At 40.8% G+C, this 22,459-nt stretch overlaps 2 protein-coding genes across 3 annotated transcripts in view; both read left to right on the top strand.

The window, feature by feature from the left end:
• LOC122769145 (corticotropin-releasing factor-binding protein-like) overlaps positions 1-22,459 on the top strand; it is a 74,886-nt gene that overhangs the window by 37,022 nt on the left and 15,405 nt on the right. The window lies entirely within an intron of this gene.
• Positions 15,120-19,534, top strand: LOC122769147 (homeobox protein orthopedia B-like). Of its 2 annotated transcripts, none has more exons than XM_044025466.1 (3): positions 15,120-15,288; positions 15,597-15,994; positions 18,203-19,534. In XM_044025466.1, exons 1-3 carry the CDS (start codon positions 15,252-15,254, stop codon positions 18,704-18,706), a joined length of 939 nt encoding a protein of 312 aa, XP_043881401.1. In that variant the 5' UTR covers positions 15,120-15,251; the 3' UTR covers positions 18,707-19,534. The 2 variants fall into 2 exon arrangements, with proteins under 2 accessions (XP_043881401.1, XP_043881400.1); XM_044025465.1 differs by having other exon boundaries at positions 15,125-15,327.

Genomic DNA, 22,459 nt, shown 5'->3' on the forward strand with positions numbered 1-22,459 from the left:
TTCATCATGCCCAATGAGGCAGCAAATAGGAAAATGACTATTTGTATCAAACACATCTGCACTCATCCACTGAGGTATTTTATTCCCATTAACTCAAAGAGTCGAATACGCCAGTTTCAGCTGCTGCTGCTGCTGTTGTTGCTGTTGTGTTTGTGTGTGTTTGTGATTCTATTTGTTCAGGCTTGTAGTTGTGGATTCAATGGGAACACATTCATGGCTGCTGTTGTTTTTTCCTGGGAAAAAAAAAACACAACCCAGAATGTATTCGAACCTCCTCTCTCTCTCTCTCTCTCTCTCTCTCTCTCTGTTCCCTACTTTATCTACTTTATTCCACATTGCTTCTTGTTTCTGAATCTTCCCCTCTCTGAACCCATGGAGTGATGGTGTGAATAATATCTCATGGCTGCAGGAGCCATTACATTAAAGTTGCCTTTCATTTTCACCTATAAATTAGCCCCCGACACTGGTCTGCCCAGAGGTTGAGGTGTATATCTATATGTGTGTGTATGGGGGTGGACTATGGTCATTATGGTCTAATATCCCATGAAATGGTGAAATTATTATGCAGCCCATTTTATGAGCTGCATGTGAATATTAAAGAAGGATATTCTGTGTGAGATCCCTCCCATAAATCAACGGGACTGTGTTTGTTTTTGGCTCGCATGCTTCCCTCTTAATAAAACCACGACAGTCGCACTAATTCAGGATCTTCACTGACGGGCCGAGTGCAAACTTTTCCCCGTGTGAAACATATTGAAATGGTGTCTCATGCTTTAAGAAACTACAAATATAATTTTTTTTGCCCTAATTTTACCATAACATTTAAACACATAAAACAGCACTGATCAGATGGCACCAAAAATGAATCTGAAACAGTTTTGAATGTTTAAATTAAGATTTGTATAGGTGATATGTTCTATTTTTCCTCTTCGTTGAAGACTAAATATCCTGTATGTGGACTGTGGACATTTTCTTTCACATTTAACAGGCCAGAATCAAACATCAATTAACAAAATTTAAACAATAATAATAATGATAATAGATGCAGCCCTTCAGTGCTTGCACATAACATGGCATAAACTGCTGTTATTCTGTGTTACAAAATCTGGGCCGTCTTGGACAAAGACAAACACACACTTGGTAAGCCAGATTAGACCAAACTAATCTTCATTTCTCTGGTTTTGAAGGAGAGTGTAATGCACCAAGGTCACTTAACACATCTATCTCTCAGACATTCATCAGTGCTCTTAGTGTCCCTCTTTTACTGCTTCCTGAAATACAGCTCTCCGTGGACTAAAGCCCTCACATGAAGAGGACACACACTCCAACACCATGCACTGTTATTAGGTGAATCCTTCAGGTAATGCATTTAACGCCACACCACACACGTGAAGTGACATATACTGTACCTGAGCTTTGGCCTCCTGAACTCATTTTTCAAAAAATATCCATTAACTTAAGAATTTTTTCAGAATGTCAGAACTAGGTATTTCCTCTTTTTGTGCAGAGCTTATTATATTTAATATTTGATTTGCTGGAGGTGGACTGTGTAAGAGGCAACTAGGGTTAACATCATTACCTACTCACGTTCTCATAATCATTACTGATTGGACAAATTTCTAAAATTACCTTCTTTATTACCAATTACATAGAACACTTAGCTTTCTCAATATCAATCAGCACACTGTGATAATGCATAATTAAGTCTCACAGACCAATCTGGTTGAATTATCTAATATAAACCTAATGACAAAATCAAAGTCTTCTTAATAAAACCCATAGAATTGTTTGTAACTGATGGAAAATGAAAAGGAAAACCATGGCCCTTGTGTTAATGTTTAATAAATCAATGAACATGGAACATGTTTTTTTACATCCCTGTAGTCATTCTGTGCTTTTGTTTTGTCATACTGAATATCGATTAAAAAAAATAATGTCATCATTCCCCACACTACTGTATTTACAATGCGTGGATTGCTGCTGCATCATTTCCTGCCAAGTTTACTTTCAAAGCTCTCGCGTTCACCTTGAGTGCGTCTGCAGCGCACACGGACACGTGGCCGCGCCCTGCACGCTCGCCCCCGCTCAAGCTGCTTCCTCTGGGAGCTCAGGCAAAGTCACAGAGCGCAAGGGGGACGGCTTTCAGATTCATAAAATTCATAGAATCTTTCACAAATGGATGAACACAATTTCCTCCCAATTTCCTCATCATGCAAATATGCAAAATATCAAATCTGGACCAATTAAGGACAGCCACAGCTTCAATTTTAGCGGCTTAAGCCATAATTGCAGAAACCTTCAAATAATTACGCGGCTAATTGGGAATATTTGTGACAGATACAACAAATTCTCCCCACAAATTACATTTCATCCGCGGAACCACCGCGCCTCAGTGGAAACCTATCGAAGTCTAATTTCTCTTACATAATGAAAGGAACTGAAAACTTGTTATCACATTTGAGCACTACGCCGCTTTGTAATGTGGAATGATCAAATAAATTAGGCTGGAATTCATACACATTTCTCTAATCTCTTTCAAAGGCACTTTATTTGTGTAGGAAATAAGTCGGGGTCGTTCTAATATGAGCCATAATTGGCGGTTAGAGCGCAGTGGCGCCCAAGTGAGGCGGATGGATACAGGACGCTGGCTGCAGGTTTTCTCCACGTGCGCGAGGAGAAATCACGCAAGTCACCTTCGGTACGTCAACAGATTTTCGTGCTGGAAGGTTTTACCGGAGCTGCCTGTGTCCTCAAAGCCCCGGGTTGTCTTCTGTCTGTCGGTCAGGGATGCATCACTTCCTCACGGGTGACCCCCAAAGGTCATCAGGTCGTTTGAGGATCTCTCTCTCTGTCTCTCCCTCTGAATCTCTCTCTCTTCCCCTGTCCCTCTCTCTCTCGCTCTCTCTCACACACACACACGGTCCATAAACGCCTGGCGCTGAGATTGAGCTGGTCTGTGTAAACAGGCAGTGCGCCGGCGGAGCGTAACTGCGCCTATTTGTCAGAAAGTCTCATAAATATGATCGCTCCTGATATCTTCATTTCTCCATCCCACTGGATGTTTTACACACACACGCGCACACACGCGCACACACACACAGTGTTTGCCTATGTACTTAAAATACAAAAAAATAATGTCTTGTTTGTTTACACGATAGTATACTGCTTTTTTGGGATGAATTGCACTTGTATTGACATTTTGAAGAGACAAACCTAGTATTTTTCTATTCGATACATTGTACAGTTTGGTCTAATTTCAAATAATACGACTATATTATATGATGATCATTTTAGGAAACGTTATGGTGCTCAAAATGTACAGGATTTACTTTTTGTCAACCGATGATTCCCGGTGTCTTCTATAACCTTGTCAGGACCAGTAGTCCTTATGAAGAGCAAAACCTCGTCCTAATGAGACATAACCTAAGTTCTGACTACCTGATGTGTACGGCTTTAAACTGTGGTTATAGTTGAGGTTAGGGTGAGGGATAACGCTGGTTGTCCAAATGAATGGAGGTCAATGAAAATCCTTCAAATGACTGAAAGGATGTAAAGACAGATTGTCGCCCCTCTCTTATCCTCCCTCACTCAGGCTCTCTCTCAACATTACCACAACTGCAGTCAATTTCAGTCTGTTTGTATGAGTAATAACTTGATCTCTCTCTCCCGTGATCCTTTATATATTATAATTCCCATGATCCTTTATATATTAGCTCGTGAATGAGTAACATTGATACAAACTTACATAACGCATAATTTGCCAGTTCACGTCATCACAAAATAACACCTGCCATCAACAATGAATAATTACAGGTTTCAGAGAAGGTGGATTTATAACATAATATAATATAATGTGAGTTTCTCAATGTGAGAATGCAACAACTGCAGCTCAGCCTGAGAGAGACACTATACGTCGTGTGGCGTATGTATGTGTGTGTGTGTGTGTGTGTGTGTGTTTGTGTAATGCCCTGTTAATTGCGTGACAGTGTTCCCACACACACCTCCACTAATGTTCCGCTTGCTATTCAGTCTGCGGCCTGCCTTCTTCCTCCTCCTCCTGCTTCTCATCTTCCCCACTCCTTTCAGCACGGATTGTTCCGTTACAATAGCAGCCTCGCTCTCTAATTACCTTACCTCTCCAGAATTGTGATCAGGTTCTTGTCAGATATGGCCACAAATTGAGAAAATGTAGATTTTTTTTTAGGAAAAGATTCAAAGGCATGCATTATCACCTTCGAGCTGATTTTGCTGGCTTGGAGTTGCCCACCATATCAGCACATTGGACAGCGCCCCCGCGCTCAGTTCATTTGGTGCCGTAAGGTCAAGTCTTTTCCAGTTGGAAAAAAAACAAGTCCAGTTCCTTCTAGTTTTCTTAAATACTGACAATTACAACCAATATTTTTCCCCCGGACCCCGACAGACGTTGCTTGTAAGTCTCTTTTCTCTCGGAGCATGCCGCCACTCTCATTACACACGCTGATTAAAGCATAGATTAGCCAGCAGTGGCCCCGTGCGCTCCTCACCAGCAGCTCGCTCAATATCAATTAGAGGCTGCGCCAAAAGCAGCATGTCCACCAGTGGCCCTCCGTCTCCTGCTTCCGGCCTGCAGTCACAGCGACTGGCAGCCCCCTGCTTTAAAACTAGTAACCTAATAATAGAAAAAAAGAAAAGAAAGAAAACTAGAACAGATTAGAGGCTTGCTATTGGTTTTTATTGTGAGGGACGAATAAGAAAGGACATCTGAGGCAAAGCAGCAAGTCCACATAACATGAAGCCCAGTTTTACGCAGTCACTGGCACACATTTGTAGTCAGGCTTCCGCACCTCAAGAGGTGAAATAAAGGAAAACCCACTCAGGCCTATTAGTCAAGGTAATGTAGCTCACCTCTGCGGAGTTCGTTTTGGAAATAATGAATAGTATGTGGGGATATGAAAAACCTTTCAACCCAGCGTCAGTAGGTCGTTCCGGCTTAGACAGAATTAATTCACATTTCTCCGATTCTCTGACCTCCTTCTGTCTCCACAGAAATGAGGCTAATGGTGGCTGATTTCATTTACTGACTTCATTAGGGGCAGATATTTCTGTCAAACCTTATTGATCTCTCATCTTTATCATTCAACCTATATTTTTGGAGGCGCTGTGTTTGGCTTATAATAGTCCCCACTCACTTCAATTAGGCTTAAATGTTTATTTTTTTATTTTTTGTGGCACTGGAAACGAGTAACCACAAAATGATGTGTGAGATGGTAAACTGCGGGGATGCCTTTGTTGTTTGCAGAGTACATAATGTTTTTGCAATATTTATATTATTGTGGTGACAAACGACCAGGTTCATGTAGCTTTACTGTAAATTCATTTAAATGTGAGTGAACAGACACATTAATGTGTTCATCAATGCTTATTATGTAACAAAAGATTGATGCATTGTTGGGGTCCTTGACTTGATTTGAAACGTTTCTAACCTACTTATCGACAACAACCACGTGGTGAGTGCAGTGTTGCTCCCCCTGCGCAACCTCCGCTGCCCACTAACAGACAGCCTGTCCAATTGAAAGTGGCCATCGATTATAGATACCTGCCTGCTGGCATATGAGAGAGACAATGTTGGATGCTATGCCACTGCCAATACAGGCCGCACTTAGCCACGCACTAACCAGAGCTGACACCAGCATATTAGATCTGGACCGGGTTAATTCACCTGCAGTTGGCCCCCGTGTTGGCTCCGTGGCGTGGTGGTTTACCTGCCCAGTCTAAATGCTGATCATTAAGTTGCTTCCAGCGGCCATGATTGGTGCAGAGGGCCTCATATCGTTGATTAAAAGAGAAGGCTGATATTGCGGTTATTTTAGCTCCCTCCTCTGTGCCTGCAGGCACAGTGGAGAGGACACATACAGTATAAGGCGCGTTTAAGAGCCAATCACCTTTGTATAGGGTTTTGCTCGTCTTCAATAATTGTGTTACTTTAGTTTTAATGTGTCATCTGACTTTTCTAATAAATGTATATTACAGTAAGAAAATTGCAATAATTTATTAGGGTCATCATTTGTAATAGGAATTAATATTCTGGTTTTAACATCTTACTATGTAGTAATTTAGTTTGGAAACTGTATGGGACATATGGAAGGATGATATCCAACTTATCAATTATGATGATGATTCACAAAAAAAAAATCATGTGAAGGTATTACAATTATTGTAACCTCTAGTTATTTTAATTACAAAGCCATAACCTGGATATTACTTTAGGATCAGGATTATATTAGCCTACAATCACTGTAGAATTAGAATGAGTACTTTTTGTACACACTCTAATTAGTGGTAGTGATTTTGTCCTCTGTTATTGCTTAGTAAAGGGCTAAAATTCAATTAAAATCAGTTCAAATTAAAACAACTTTATTGACAGTAGTGCCAGTTGATAAGAAGCGTAATAACAATACAATAAGATAAAAAAGAAAAGAACACTAGAATTACCATGATATTACCTTCATATTACCGTGTTGTTGCTGTTACCAGAGGCACTAAAGGATCACCTTCAGGTGATCACTGTCGTGCAAAAGCTGTGAGAAAAATGACGGCACTAATTTGTATGTTTGTGTGGAAACAAGCCCGTGGCTCACACTTATCCCTTATTATTGTGTGTGAAAGCCTCAGAACCTAATTTCCAATTTTCCCTCTCCTATTTTCCAGCAAGCTGCTTTTCCATTAACTTTGGGAAAACACGTTGGCAGGTCCATTTAAAAAAGCCCGTGCTCCACCCTTCCCATAAGTGCCTCCGCTGCAGGAAAATAAGAAATTAAGAACAGGAGCCATTTCATCATCAGCGCTTGTCTCCCCCTAAACACAGAGACGGCATCCTCCAGTGGAGGGAGCTCCCACAGGGCGGGACAGAGGAGCTTTACCTTAGCATATGTTAACTATTACAAGATGTCTTGATGGAACACAACGAAATGACTGGTAATTGACATAAAATATGACAAAGTGTTTGAGTCTTTGTGAGGAAAGCGTTGCGTATTACGGCGTATCAGCTCCGTAATGTGACTGATTAATGAAAGATCGGCCTCACACTCACTCAGCTGATTGTGTGAAAAATGAGTTTTGTGTTGTCATTCCGACAAGCCGGCAACCACGGCCGGAAAAGACTATTAGTCGGAATCATTATCAATAGCCATATTTTCAAACTCTATTATGGCAATCAGGCTGGAATTTATTCAATAGATTTAGTTCATTTGGGTGTAATTGATAAATAATCAAAATTTATCAATGTACTTGCACACATTTCACTAACAATCAGGGAAAACTGCCCCATTTACCAGCTGACTTGGTCCAAATTAGAGCTAAATTGATGATCAATTAATCTTGGGAGGGGTAGTGCCGCCGTGTTTAACAGAGGAGCAGCAGAGATGTGGCGGAGAGGAGAGAGTGAGAGAGAGAGGGAGGAGACGAGGAGAGGGTGATAAAGAGAACGGATGGATGGGAAAGTGTGGGATTTGTGAAGTGAGAGACGAGCTGAACTGGGCTGGGTGAGTACAACGCACTGGAAACACGAGGAGGCTGCGAGATGTGATGGTCAGCGAAAGCAGAAACACATACAGACAACACCTCTCTCTCTCTCTCTCTCTCTCCCTCTCTCTCTCCAAACCAAATAGGGACCAAAACCTTGTCCTAATTTGTAATGGCTTGTTTTTTTTTACTGACATCACAGAATTGCATTTCTACTCACTGATATTAGTCCAGTCTTTAACTCTCTTTTAACGTACTGTAGCTGTCAAAAAGACTTGATACATTATTGTGTCTTGATACATTATTTACCTGTTACCTGCCATCACCATCCATTTCAAAAGCGTCATGCTCAAACTGGATGGCAGACATTTGCAGCCCTCACTCACCTCCTGGTCACATGACGTGCTGACAACTAACAGACAACATCATGTTGTATAGAGAGGTTTAAGCATTTACATATTCATTTGTTTTATTATTATTATTATTATTATTATTATTATTATTATTTAGGATAACAGATTGTGTTGGATTACACTGATCATACTCATCGTCATCGTATTGGCTCATCCTTATAGTTTTAATGTGGGTCAAATTAGAGGTGTTAATTGTTGTATATTTAAAGTTAAGGTCAGCTATTGGTTATAGTTATTGGTTTGTGTGTGTATCTTTGGTAGGCTGAGCGGACCAATTGTCAAGCAAACCTATCTCTGTGAAGACATTTTGACCTTGTGAGGACATTTTGGCGGGTCCACACAGCTTTAATGGGCTTCTTGAGGATTAAGACCTGGTTTTACAGTTAGGATTATAATTGAGTTAGGGTCAGGCATTTAGTTGTGATGGTTAATATTAGGGTAAGTGACTAGGGAATGCATTATATCTATGAGTGTCCACATGTGTCTCATTGTAAGGAAAATTTTGACTTATAGGAAGCGAGGACACCTTTAAAGGTCTGTTTATGGATTAAGACCTGCTTTTAGGGTTGAAGGTTTACATTAGGTTTAGGTTAGGTTAAGGGATCTAGTTAGTGGTGATAGTTAATGTTAGGGTAAGGGACAATGTATCAGGTCTATCAGTGTCCTCTAAGGGGTGGGTCAAAATATCGGTTTGGTGATATACCGTCGTCCTTCCTCGTCGCTGGCGGAAATATCGATATTTTAATGAACAAATGAAGGCGCTCTAAAGTAAACAGTCCCTGCCAGTTTCACTCACGGGGCGTCACTACTTAGAAATAATGGTGGAGATAGCTACGTTAAGAGATGCCCCATCCATGTTCAATACATGGACTTTATGCACTTCTGTCTCGATGTTGTGAATTAATAGAGAAATCTTGCCCTTTTACGTTTTCACGGGTGTTTAGTTTTCTTCAGTTAGACAGATATCGTGATATATCGCTTTATGATTGTCTTGCGATAGATTGATTATCTGTATCATGATATTATTGTTGATATATTAATATCATGGACCATGTATCGTGTATCATATCGTGTCCTGAGGTACCCTGTGCTTCCCACCCCTAGTCCTCATTAAGACAGCTGTACAAAACGGTGTGTGCAGCATCCTGTTTCATTTTATGGGTGTTCTGCTTTCAGATCTTTATCACAGAAGCCAGAGCCAGAGCTAATATTTTAGGACGTGTTATGTGTACATTTCTTTATTTATCCCTCTTACAGGCTTTATGTTGGCCCACCTGTGTGTGTGTTTGTGTGTGTGTGTGTGTATGTGTGCATATATCTGTTTAAATCTCAGTGAAGTATAAGGTTCACCAAGAGTGAGCAAGGTCATAGAGACTAATCCCATTTATTCTTTAATTTGCTGAGGCATAAAATTGCATGATGTGGCTTTGCTGCAGTTTGATAATTACTGGCACATGTTTCTAATTTGAAGCTACTCAGAAACACTACTGACCCAAGTCCTCCTCTTTATTTGGTAATTTAGGAACACAAGTGTGTGTAGGAGGTAAATGCACGTGGATGAGTGGACAAAATGTATTCTTACCACCTGCAATGGTGATATTTCATTCAATCACAGTCCTCTGGTGTTATTGTTATGTAAAGAATAAGTATTCATAGCATTTCAAATGTTATGTTTGACCACTGGTTACTGTTTAATATGTCACCATCCCATCACCTTGCTCTGACAGCTTCTGTGCTAACATCAGTGAAAACCAGAGGTGTTTGCAGGTGGTAGTTTAAAAAAAAAAAAGTGAGGGTTTCATTCAGTGTGTCGATGGCTCGCTGGCGCCAGTAATGTAAGACACTCATTACCTTCAATGATGCATTACAGCTCCCTAATGATGGACTCACAGTAATGGACCTAACTAATGACCAGACTTAAGAAAGAACATATTCTAATAGCTGGAGCAGAACTGGAGGGGAAGTCAAGGTGTCTGGGAGGAGAAGAGTTAGATCTGCAGGCAGAAACCTCAATGACTGAGGTCAGGCTGCTACATTAGATAATAATAAATGAATAGAAAATATGTTGTTGGTTAAATATTTTTGCTGCTGCTTGAAATGTGATTTATCAAAGATAGGATGAGGTTAAAAAACAAACAAACACCCTGCCTAGTTCTGCTTGTGCTGTTGAAACACTTTGATGACATCATCACAGGTCAAGCACAGCTTGTGACTGGCACTGCATCAACAGAGGTCAAATAAATGGGGGGGAAAAGCACATTCAAACAATGATGCTTCACACTGCTGCCAGCACAGAGAAAACAAATGGAAACATACAGAGCTCATGATCAAGTGAAATCAAGCTTCTTCTTCTTCTTTTCTTTTTCTTTTTTTTCATCACAATTGCACTGCAACCGTCAGCAGATACTCTCAGTCAATAAACTGTCAAAATAGATTTGAAAGCAGATTTGTAATGCTGTTGGCCTCTAACCCTGTTGTTTCCGGGGTATATTCTCAGAACGAGAAGAAAACAGCTTTGATTTCAAATTGATCACCATGCTTCTGCGGAAGAAAAAAAAAGATTTTCAGCAGTTCACTGATTTTCAGATCACACTGTATCAGAATCAACGTTACAGTCACTACTGAATTAACAAAATTAGATGCAGTTTGAGCGCAAAAGCACATTGGGATAAAAACAGTGAACCATATACCTGGACAGTAAGGAACAATATTAAAAAACATTATAATTTCAGCAAAGACATTTTTACAGTCCAAAAACATGCCAATTTGGTGATTAGGCAAATTGGACACTCTAAATTGACCGTAGGTGTAAGAGTAAATGTTTGTCTGTCTCTGTGTCCCTGTATTGGACTGGCGACATGCCCAGGGTGTACCCCACCTTTCACCCTATGTCAGCTGGGATTGGCACCAGCGCCCTCCACGGCCCTCATGTGGAGGATAAAGCGGCAGTAGATGGATGAATGAATTAAATCTTAAAGACCGTGTTTGAATTTAGGAAGGATCTATCAACAGAAATTTAATAGATTAGATGAGATTAAACTTTATTGATCCCACACTGGGTATATTTACATGTTGCAGCAGCCAAACAAACAAGATAAAACAAGAATAAAATAAAACACCATTGTTGTGCAAGTATAGTATAAGGTATACAAAAAAAAATGAAAACAAGAATACACAATAACATCCTTCAAATATCTATGATACAATGTTTTCAATGACCTGAATATTAAAAACTGCTTGTTATCTCATAAGTGCCGTATACACTGGCTGTATAGAGCGGCTTTTTCATGCTACATGATGCCACTGCAGTTTCCCATAGACAGATGGGGAGCATGAGGCAGAACGTGATCAGTTAGTTGCCATATACAACTTTGCCAGTTAATGCTATTAAATCCGACATACTGGTCCTTTAAGTGTAAATCTATGTTGTAGACCAGACACTATACAGTATACATTATGATGTATATGCTTGTATACGCCCTTTGTCAACGTTGTATCATTAATATGGCTGCATATTTTTGGTGTAGGTGTACGGTGATGTATTGGTGTAGTTTGGGTAAGTGGATTTGCAGCGTGACAGTGGTGAGTGAGTGGAACCCACCAGCCAGTGGTTATAGTTGGTTGTTGTGCCGGTGGCAGTAGGAGACAATATGTGGACCCAGAAACTTGTGAACATCTAGAAATCCTTTAGATTAAACTATAGTGGCAGTTTGGTTTCAATAAATGATTTATATAATCACAATGCACTGTATACATCTAAGTATATACAGTACATATATGGGCACACGTGTTGACTGTTGTGATTCTGTGTAAGAAATTCCATAGCCTTTATTTTATTTGTTTATTTTGTACAGCTATTTGATTTGATTGACTTTGTCAATGCAGATCATTTGAGTTGAATGATGATCCTGATGACATCATTTTCAATGGAACCTTCAAGTTGATGGCTTTAAAATAGTGATGAGTATTTTGAGTTCCACATGCAGGTCTATATATATATGTCTATATGTGTATATTTACATGTACATTTATATATATGGGTTGTAGCTTTTTTATAAGTAGTTCATGAATTCAGCAGGAAAAAAACCTCTTGTTGGTGCCACCCAATACAGAATAGAAGGTGATGCTGTGTGTGAAGGTACTTTGCCTTGATGATGTTTAGATATCCCACCGTTTTGACAGACGCTAGGGGCCAACATTTAGCAATTAATAGACGTTTTTAAAAGCTGCGGAAACAAAGTACCGGTGATGCCTATTGTGACCTTTTCATTGTTGCGTTTAATAACCCCGACAACACACACACACACACACACACACACACAAAGAGAGAGGGAGAGAGGTAGAAGTCCACCACGCGCGCACTCACGCCGCCACCTCACCACCGTGTCCGTGACCGACGCCTCGTCTTCCTCATTAAGGAAATCGCTCCTCTTTGCTGATTATTTTATTTGAAGCCCTGATTACCTCTCTGTGCACCAGATCACGCAGTGACGGAGAGCAGGCGGAGGGCAGGAGGCCTAATTGGGGCATGAGATGCGCAGGAAGGTTGCAGCCAGGTTGGGTGGCCGTAGAGGGAAGCCTCTAATGGGTTTGCCTGTCTGTGGCTCTCCACTCTCGCGTCTCTCTGCATCTCTCTGGCTCGGATGCAAAGCTGTTATTGGTCCGCTCCAATTATTCCTACGACTGTCATCAAATCACCCGCACAAAACTACAGCGTTAGGGAGCAAATGGAAAATCGATTTTTTTTTTCCTTTCAGATTTCTATAACTGGGTGAATGCAGAAACAGGCCAGAACATAATATAAAGCCAGTTCTCCTCCTCTTGCTCCTTCATACAGTGCGGGTGGTGTAAAGAATCTCAAATAGTGCATCTGCTTTTTTTGTGTTAGTCTACCTCCTCTGTAGAGAAACATATGAACAATGGATTTAACGCAGTTTGATTGCTAAAAAAGCGCGGAGAGGGTGGACACGGAATTCTTGATCTTTGAAATTGCTCTACAAAATTGCATTTGTTTTTGGTGCGCTTCCATTAAAAGTGTCTCCTCGCGTGTAAACAGCCGTTCCGCACTCAGATGCGCCGCATTAACCCGCGTGGATCGCGTGTGAGTGTGTTTTTTACTGGGGAAGATTGATGTGGTCCAGTTAGGGAGGCTGAGTGAGATACAGACCCATTTCAAGGAGGTTTCTCTTATTATAGCAATAAGTTATAGCCCGTGGATCGGACAGCTGGACTGTTTTCAATGCAATATTTATCACGAAAGTCTTTAAATATAAGTAGACTCAAGGAACTACGACCTTTTGATTTTTATTTCATGCATATTTAGTACCTAAATAATAAATTACAATTAGACGTCTTTTTTTTGCTTTAAAGGGAAAGGCATACAGCTATTTCCAAAAAAGGATCATTGTTGTTGTTCATAAACAAAATGTTGTCATAAACAAAAGTGAAGAAATGATAAACTCGCAGAACACATTTTCTGATAATAATAATAATGATCATCATAATGATCATCATGATAATAATCATAATTGCCTAATTGTAACACTTTTAATTGAATTCATGCAGTATTTCTCAAAAATGCATGAAAACAATCCTGCATTGAAATTAAAATGTTATTTAAATTTAATTTCCTTTTTTAAAAAAGATAATATGAATCATTCATAATGTATTAATACAGTTTCAAAATTGAAACCTTTCCAACCATGCGTTTGTGCGTACACAGTTGGAAATCAAACTACTTCCAGAGCAAACACCGTGTGTTCGGCATGACTCAAGCCCTTCATCATCACATGGTTTGGCCTCACAACGCTCAGCACTGACGCTCCATTCTCTCCCTCCTTGTCGACACATGTGAATCAAATAAATCGAGGCTCTGCTGCCGCTGCTGCCTTAGTTGCTGTAGTTGCTGCTGATTGCTTATCCTGAAACTTCTGCACCTGGCCACATGCGCCAGTCCATTTCCTTAAGTTCCCATGCTGTGCCACATTATAGGCTGCTTCCCTGTGCCCCGGCAGATTGCGGTTAAGGAGCATAAAAGATGAGCTGCGTCCGTGTGGTGCAGCAGGAGAGAGAGAGAGAGAGAGGAGTCCTCGCTCGGACGCCTCCTTTGTGCGGCTGCAAAGAAACCTATTTAGTCCCAGGCGGTGGTCTATTCAGCAGACTCACCCTGACATCTGCCAAGAGCCGCGCTCTAACCACGACTGTCTGGAGAAGTGAGAGTCGAGCGCAGATCAATGGCTGTCCCGTTAATTGTATAATAGACCTACTTATAGACCACTGCTAAAGCGGGCACGATCGTTTAGGATCCACCACGTCTGATTTTGTTTGAGCCAAATAGGGCCTAAATAGCTTTAATTGCGCCGGTGTTGATGAAAAGTCGATGGGAGTTAAAGCGGCCGATCAGTAACAGAGCTTAAATCCATCTATATTCGTTTATTTATTTATTTCCTCGATTTGTTTCCACAAATCACCTGCCACGGGAGCGATATTCGTGCTGTCTGTGATCCAAGGCCGTGGGAGGTGAGGGTGAGGTTTCAAAATCCATACTGTGTCACCCCAAATCCATTCAATTAGGGTTTCTTCCCAAACGCAAAATTCATTTTTTAATTAAAAAACAAACACCAGCAAAACAATGAGTAATACACTGAAAACAACTTCTTTGTAATTTGGGAGATCATTCCCCCATTTCTGACCTGAAGCAGAACCACATATTATAGTTAAATTGATTTCAACATAGACATTTGAACGTGCAATTATTCAGTGGTAATGTCCTTCTGGTTGCAACAACTGTAAAGGCCCAATCTCCTTCCTCAAAACAAGCCTTCGCATGAGCTCACTCCAATATTTTACACGTATGTGTGTCTACGAACAGGAGTCCTGTCATGGCACGGGCTCTATATGAGATTAAACAAACACATTAAGACGTTTAACGTGGAATAATTTGAGCATGAAAAGCTAATAAATCAGAGGAAGCAACGGCAACAGTGGATAGAATTGAATTGTAGGGTTTCGTGCACGTTTTTGGTATGTGCGCGCGCGTGTGTGCGAGCGTATGTGTGTTTAATGAAAAAAAAAAGAAAGGAGGGAGGGAGGGAGAGGGGGGAGTCACGTCGTTGACATTTCCAAGCTCTCGCTGTGATTGGCTCTGATTTGAGGAAGCGCACGGGTTCTTTCAGCTAATAAGCGCCTCCCCGTCGCTCTAAAGGACATTATAATGCAAGGGACCTCCCTTTTTAACCACAAACTGAATTTTCGTTCATTTAGACGATATATACTTTTGAAATTGCCCCAAAGTTGTAGGATTTTTTTGGAGCGCATTTCACCCTGGAGCGGTACGCCATGCTCTCTCACGCCGACCTCCTGGATGCTCGGCTCGGTGAGTTATCATCTGTAAACCCCGGCCCTAAACTCCAATGTAAGATTTCCAACTTCTTATTTAATCTTTTGAAGTGATAGATAGGCTGTGTAGTTAATTGTGTTAAATGGCTTTGTCGTTTGTCTCTGCGAATGTTTTCATGTAATTTATCAGCACAATTATGCATGAAATTCTCAGGGCTCAGGTTACTTTTATGTGTGTATTTATTTGTATTGATAATCTACATTATTTTTCATAAGGAAGCTAGACTTATTTAATACAGCTCTGTCGTGTATTCATCCACTGAACGCCTCTCCTCTTCCTCTCAGGGATGAAGGATGCTGCAGAGTTACTCGGACACCGAGAGGCTCTTAAGTGCAGACTGGGAGGCGGCGTGTCGGACCAGGGGCATCCGGGAGACATGGCCCCTGGTTCAGACTCAGTGGAGGGAACCACTATGTTGCCGGGAGAAGACATCGCCACTGTGGGCTCCAACTCTGCCGTCATGTCAGTTAACGGGAAGGAGCAGGAGAAGCAGCAGCAGCAGCAGCCGCAACAGAGCTCCAGTCAGTCCGCCAGTCAGCAGAAACAGAAGCGGCACCGGACACGCTTTACTCCGGCACAGCTCAACGAGCTGGAACGCAGCTTCGCCAAAACCCACTACCCCGACATCTTCATGAGAGAGGAACTCGCGCTGAGGATCGGCCTCACGGAGTCCAGAGTTCAGGTATTTACAAGCCGCAAATACTGACATGGCAGATAGTTGGTTTTGGGTCCACATTCGATCTTTATCCAGCACGAATAAGTGTCCAAATAGAGGGCAGTGAGACAAATTGGCTGAAATTACGTCAGAGGACGATGCAGGATCAGTTTTCTGTCTGTGCGTTTCAGTTATTTGTTATTTCAAGTACGAAATCTTGCTATATTATCACTTGCAGATATTTACAATTTCGAAGTATATACATTGTATGTATTTCTTGAAACAAACTCTGAGTATATCCGTTGTATTGTCACATTCAAGTACCAGATAATATAACCGAAAATATAAAAAACCCTGCAATGCTGTTTAAATAAACTGTTACATTTATTTCTTTAGTACATTTAAAAAAGAAAAAATACAACCTCAGTTGGCCTAATGCTATAATACAAACATCAGAAATAAAAATGTACCTCAAGATAAACAATAAATACATTACAATAATATAATAAAGATAAGTTGAAGTTTAGCTTTATAGTAAAATAGATTTAAAGTTGAAGACACTGTTGTTGACCTAACCTTTACATGGTCTCTGTCCAAGGTGCTGAAACGTTTCTCGTCTTTTTTCACGGCAAACAAGAACGGGATGCAAATGAAGTTAACTGAACATATAAATGTGTATATTATTATGTCTATTTAATTTTTCAGATATTGAATAACGTCACCTGTGGTGACTGTACCCTTTTTCTGTTCCTTTTTGTACGGAGCCATTACAAATTGCAGTTTTACTTTTAAGTGGTGCCATTTAAAATCCTATAATAAGTCATTTTATATCAGGGGAGGGAAATAGAACACACATACTTTAAAAACATAAATAAACAAAACACTTTTTAGACTGCATAATGCTTATTTTTCGAACAATCATCGGCTCCATACAAACCACACACATTATCAGCCATTTTCAGTCTTATTTATAATAGTAAACGGGTTATTAAGCAGTGATGTAAAATTCATGCAAATTATCCCACTGAAAGCAATAAAAGCAGCGCAATCATTAGTCACCTTAATAATCAATTCTTTGCCGCATCCAGTGCTGCAGGTTCCCCACAGCCGCTCAGTGCAGCTCGGCTCCTGGTTGCTGTTGGTAAACATTTAATGGTGGCCCGTGCAGGTGCAGCTGAGCCTTCACTTGATCCTCGTGCGTGCGTGCCTCCACGCGGACTCTATTTTTAAAACGCTCTATCAGCGACGTCTTAATAGGACTCAAGAATATATTGTAGTTTTTTAATGGAATGAGAAATTGCATTTTCTTTCCCCCCTAGTGTAATGGGTTTGGGCGACGTTTCACGGATGGCTGAGCGGAATGAGAGCGAGATTTCACTTTTAATACGGAGGCATCGACTCACGGCCTCGCGCGCGCATTAATCACTCCCGAAGATGATGAAGTCTTTATAAAGCCCAATGCATTTTCTTTTTTCGCTGTGTTTTGTGCTCCTCGTGCACCTGAATGCATAGATGGATTTTAAATGTTCCGCGTATATTAGTTTATATTTAAGACTATAGAATCTTCAGATAATCTATTAATAATTATTTCTGCTCAAAAAACCATGATGTGATTTTTATCAAACGCCTTCAAAATAAAAGCGCCTTACACACTTACAATAGCGTATGGCAACGGAATTCCTCTTAAGTTTTTCCTCGAAGTTATACAATTGTAAATAAATAAATAAATAAATGAGTCGTTGATTGGTACATTGATTGCTCTTGAACATACGTCAAAGCCTTCTCTATTCTGCTGCTGCAGTGAATGTTTAATTTTATGCGGGTCCATAGGGCAGATGAAGAAGGTCGACATTTATCTCCTGTTAATTCAGATTGTCCAGTCACTATGTGATCATTGATTATGAAGTCAGACTCGGACCAGGCCTCGTTGCGGAAAGATAATGTGTGATGCCCAAAGCCACTGTTGCTATGGTACAGAATAAATCATTATATATCAATCTGTGTTGGAATAATAATATACAGACCCAACATATTCTGATGTTTTTTCCGAGATGGAGCCAGATTTTATGAGATAGTCGTGCGTAATGGTGGATTATTTTGGTCACTGTGATAAATCACTGTGGAGACCTGCTTCTTACACATCCACTTTCACAATCCTGCATCTGCAGACTAATGTTCCTCGTGTCATCATCATCATCTTCCTGATTATTCACGATCTCATCTCGCTGCTCGCAGGTTTGGTTCCAGAACAGACGCGCCAAGTGGAAGAAAAGGAAGAAGACTACCAATGTTTTCCGCGCCCCGGGGACGCTGCTCCCAACACCGGGCCTGCCCCAGTTCTCTGCCGCGGCTGCCATGGAGAACAGCCTGTGCTCCTTCCACGCCAACGACTCTCGTTGGGCGACGGGGATGCCGGGTGTCTCCCAGCTGCAGCTACCGCCTGCTCTGGGTCGTCAGCCGAGCATGGCGCAGTCTCTGTCACAGTGCAGCCTGGGCCCAGGCCCGCCACCAAATTCCATGGGTCTCTCCAACGGCCTGTCATCCAACGGCTCTGGTCTGCAGTCCCACCTCTACCAGTCGCATTTCCCCGGAATGTCGGCTTCTCTCTCTGGCCCCACGAACGTATCGGGCTCCCCGCAGCTGTGTAGTTCCCCGGACAGTGACATGTGGAGAGGGACAAGCATCGCGTCACTGCGGCGCAAAGCGCTGGAGCACACAGTGTCCATGAGTTTCACTTAGTGACCCAATCCCAGCACTCACCCTGTGGCTCATTCCCCGCTTCCGCCATTTAGATCAACACGAGAGAACGAACGAGCTAAAAGGGACTTAAATGTGAGGAAAATGGAGACTGTGTGTGTGTGACTTCATCTAGACATAATGACAAAAGAGGGACGGACAAATGGAAGAAAAAAATGACTTGAGTTTGTTATTTATCTTATTAACTCAAAAAGGATTTTATCAGCTATTGATAATAAATATTGTATTGATCTCTAGACTATAGGCCCTAATTACCGAGAGCCAACCAATTGTCGTATTTGCGTTTTCATTGAGTGTGTCTTTACGCACACGTTATTGTGTTCAGGTGAAGTTGTGTTATGTCAAACGGTTATTTATAAGATTTGGTATACATTTTTGTAACAGCCTACCAACACACGCACCACATACTGTAGGTGGGCCTATGGGTCTCGGGCATGCACAGTGCATGTGGACTTAAACACTTGGGTCATTTCTGGTGAAAATGGTTCCCACTCAGATTGAACAGAGATACTTTTGAGGCGACTCGTCTGCATGAGACGGGAGCGTAAATCTAAAGAGGAAACATATATACAACAGTACACTTATCTTTCAGTAGGCCTACTATGTTTTAGGATGTTTTGTGTAGATGAAACATTCTTGCTATGTACCCGCTGGTCTTTTTTGTGACATGTTTTAACTTATTGTATGTGCTATTACTTGACACATTTCTTAAGTGTTTGATCTTTCATCGAAATGCACCACATTGACGGGGTTTGTACCAATTTAAAAATGACAAACGAATAAAGGTAATTTTCAAGAATGTCAACACAAGGATGATTCGTGTCTCCATTATCTGAGGACAGTGTCGTGCTATCGTCGGTATGACCTATACCGAGTTTTCTTGTGTCGTCAAAATATGCAGTTTTTCTTGCGTAAACGTGTGCGGTCGGTGCTCTGCACAGGGACCTAAAGATTTATTTATTTAGGCTATTTATTGGAGTTGGTGCGGTGGCCGGGGTTGAGTCTTTTTTGAAGGGTGAACGGTTCCATGGTGCAGGCAGACAGCAGCGGTAAAGATGTCAGTGCTGTAATGAGAGTGTTGCAAACAGCTGCCTCACATAATATTAGTCAAAAGTTCAGTAGCAGGCGTTTACAGGAGCTACACCTCCTTATTATTTGCAAATATATCATCATTTCATACAATCCCTGTATAAGACGTGTGCAACAGCAAGTGTGTGCTCATTGCGATGAAATCAATAATCCATTTATGAAACTTAACTGTCACTAAACTAACATATTTTCATCATTGCGCTCATCATTGGGGGCCTACATTGTTTACTTTATTACATACACGTCACAGCAAAATAAGATAATAAACAGTATTGAGCAGTTTGACTTTTCACCTCTTGATCATGTGTTTTTCTTTCTTTTGACAACAAGTCTATCAACTCCCCTTCGTTTGCGTAAAACTCTCAAACGATCTTGAAGTGAAAGGTATACGGCCTAATGTGAATAAAGTCACGCGCAGCTCCCAAAGACGTAAATAAAATGTTTTTCCGTGATGAAAGAGTGCGGACCTCACCTCACTGTCTGTGTCAAAGATTATAAGTGTCAACTTGAGCCTGAAATCACAGCAGCTCAAATTAATCAGCGTGTTAACCTCATCTCGTTGTCGGCGCTGAGGCCAATTTACGGTCACGGGATAGTAATTGATGAGATATGGCATTACCATAAGCAGTCCCATTGCCGGTAAACTTATAATTGGAGTTTCGGTAACAATGCAGCAGGGTTAAACAAAGGATTAATCATAATTAACAAAAGTATATTACTTTTTTCCACATTAAACAGTTGGTTCCACCTTTTTTATTAACATAAATTTGTTTGCAGTAATTTACTGAATTATTGAAAATACCAACCTTAGTCAAGACCCTGAAAAATTCATTTATTCCTTTTCCGTGTGTGTGTGTGTGTGTGTGTGTGCGCGTGTGTGTGCGAGCAAAATCTTATGTTATACTCAATTAACTTGAATGAAATAACCTGAAGTTTTGAGTTGTTGCTTTTAAACATAATTTAAAAAAAACCAAAACATTATTCTTCAAGCTGTGGAATGCAGTTATCATATATATATATCTATATCTATATCTATATATATATCTATATATATCTCTCTATATATAGATATATATCTATATATGTGTATATATAAATATACATATATATTCACACACACACATATTTACTTTTCATTTATTATATATGATATATTCATTTATAATATTTTTGTAATATTGTGAAGCAACTGTGTGACCACACAATTGTATCTACAGTATCTGTCATTTATCTATCTATATATCTGTATATTTGTGTTGTATATATACGTACTTACACACACACGCACACATGTGTATATACAGTATATCTAGTTGCTTCATTCCAGATTAAGAGATACACAGTTACAAGACAGAAAGTACCACAAATATTACAAAAAAATAGAAGTAATTTTATATATAATCAATGAAAATGAAGTAAAATGAAACAAAATACAGTATGAAACAATTATATATAAATTTCATGACATAACGGTATAATCACTATATAGCCAAATGGACTGCAGCAGCCTGAGAAGGTGTTGTGTTGATCCTGGTGAATCCAGCTCTCTGAGCTCTGCCCACTAGATCCAGCTTGTGCTGACTATACTGTGTCCTGGGCTGCAGTAACAGATGTGAAATCACATTACCCAAACGCTGCAATTAGTCTCACTCGCTCGTGGGTTAATGAGTTTGTGGAAATGTGCGACCCATTCCTCATTAGGTAATTTCTCATGCACTGATGAGAGAGAGTGAGAGAGGGAGAGGGAGAGAGAGGGCGAGAGAGAGAGATGTGGGCATAGCAATTCAGTGGCACTGGCACACAGTCTGCTGCAACTCCTACTGTAAAGCAGACTACAGCTGTGAAGAGGAGGAGGGGGTGCAGATGGACAGTTTGGTGGTGGTGGTTGGGGGGGACTAGGACGGGTCGCCTCATCATGAATTATTGAGTGAAAACTGCATGTTTGCTTTTCTGAGTGAGGACGCATGTGAGGCCAAAGAATACAAGAATATACAACATTTACACTGTTACGTGTTCTGCACTGAGTTCAGCCACACAGGGGGTTTTGTAAAGCAGTTTTCTGTTGCCTGCTAGCGTCACATCAGTCTGTCTCATTGTGGACTGGCTATGCTTATTCCCTCGTTGTGAGGCCAGTGTGTGTGTGTGTGAATAGACAGCCCCAGGCAAAGCTCTGTCAGGACACAATGGACGACAACAAAAGGACTAATTAGCAATCAATTACCGACATGTTTCTGTCCTGCACCTTTTATCTGGTTAGAGTGTAGAGCAGGTTACCACTCAACATATCCCATTCTCCCTCTCTCTCTCTGTCTCTCTCTCTCTCTCCCACTCACACACATACACACACCACCTGCTGCCTTTGTGTGTGTGTGTGTGTGTGTTTGTGTGGTGCAGCCAGTGTGCAGTGAATCTGGATTATTGCAGGGATGTAAGGTAGCCCAGTGATGCACGGTTTAATGCAAGAGAATGTTACTGCTCTCCTGTGTGAGATATAAAGGCCTTAATTAATCCAATTAAGGCCTTTCAAAGTAGTTGTGTTTGGTGCTTATAAGTGTAAGTGTAAAAAAACCACAACAACAAAGATAGTTGACCATCAGCCACATCTGTGCCAGCCACTTCCTAGAATCTGATCTTCTTTTCTTATCT

This window comes from Solea senegalensis, linkage group LG5 (genome assembly GCF_019176455.1).
Source record: "Solea senegalensis isolate Sse05_10M linkage group LG5, IFAPA_SoseM_1, whole genome shotgun sequence".
Lineage (NCBI taxonomy): Eukaryota > Metazoa > Chordata > Actinopteri > Pleuronectiformes > Soleidae > Solea > Solea senegalensis.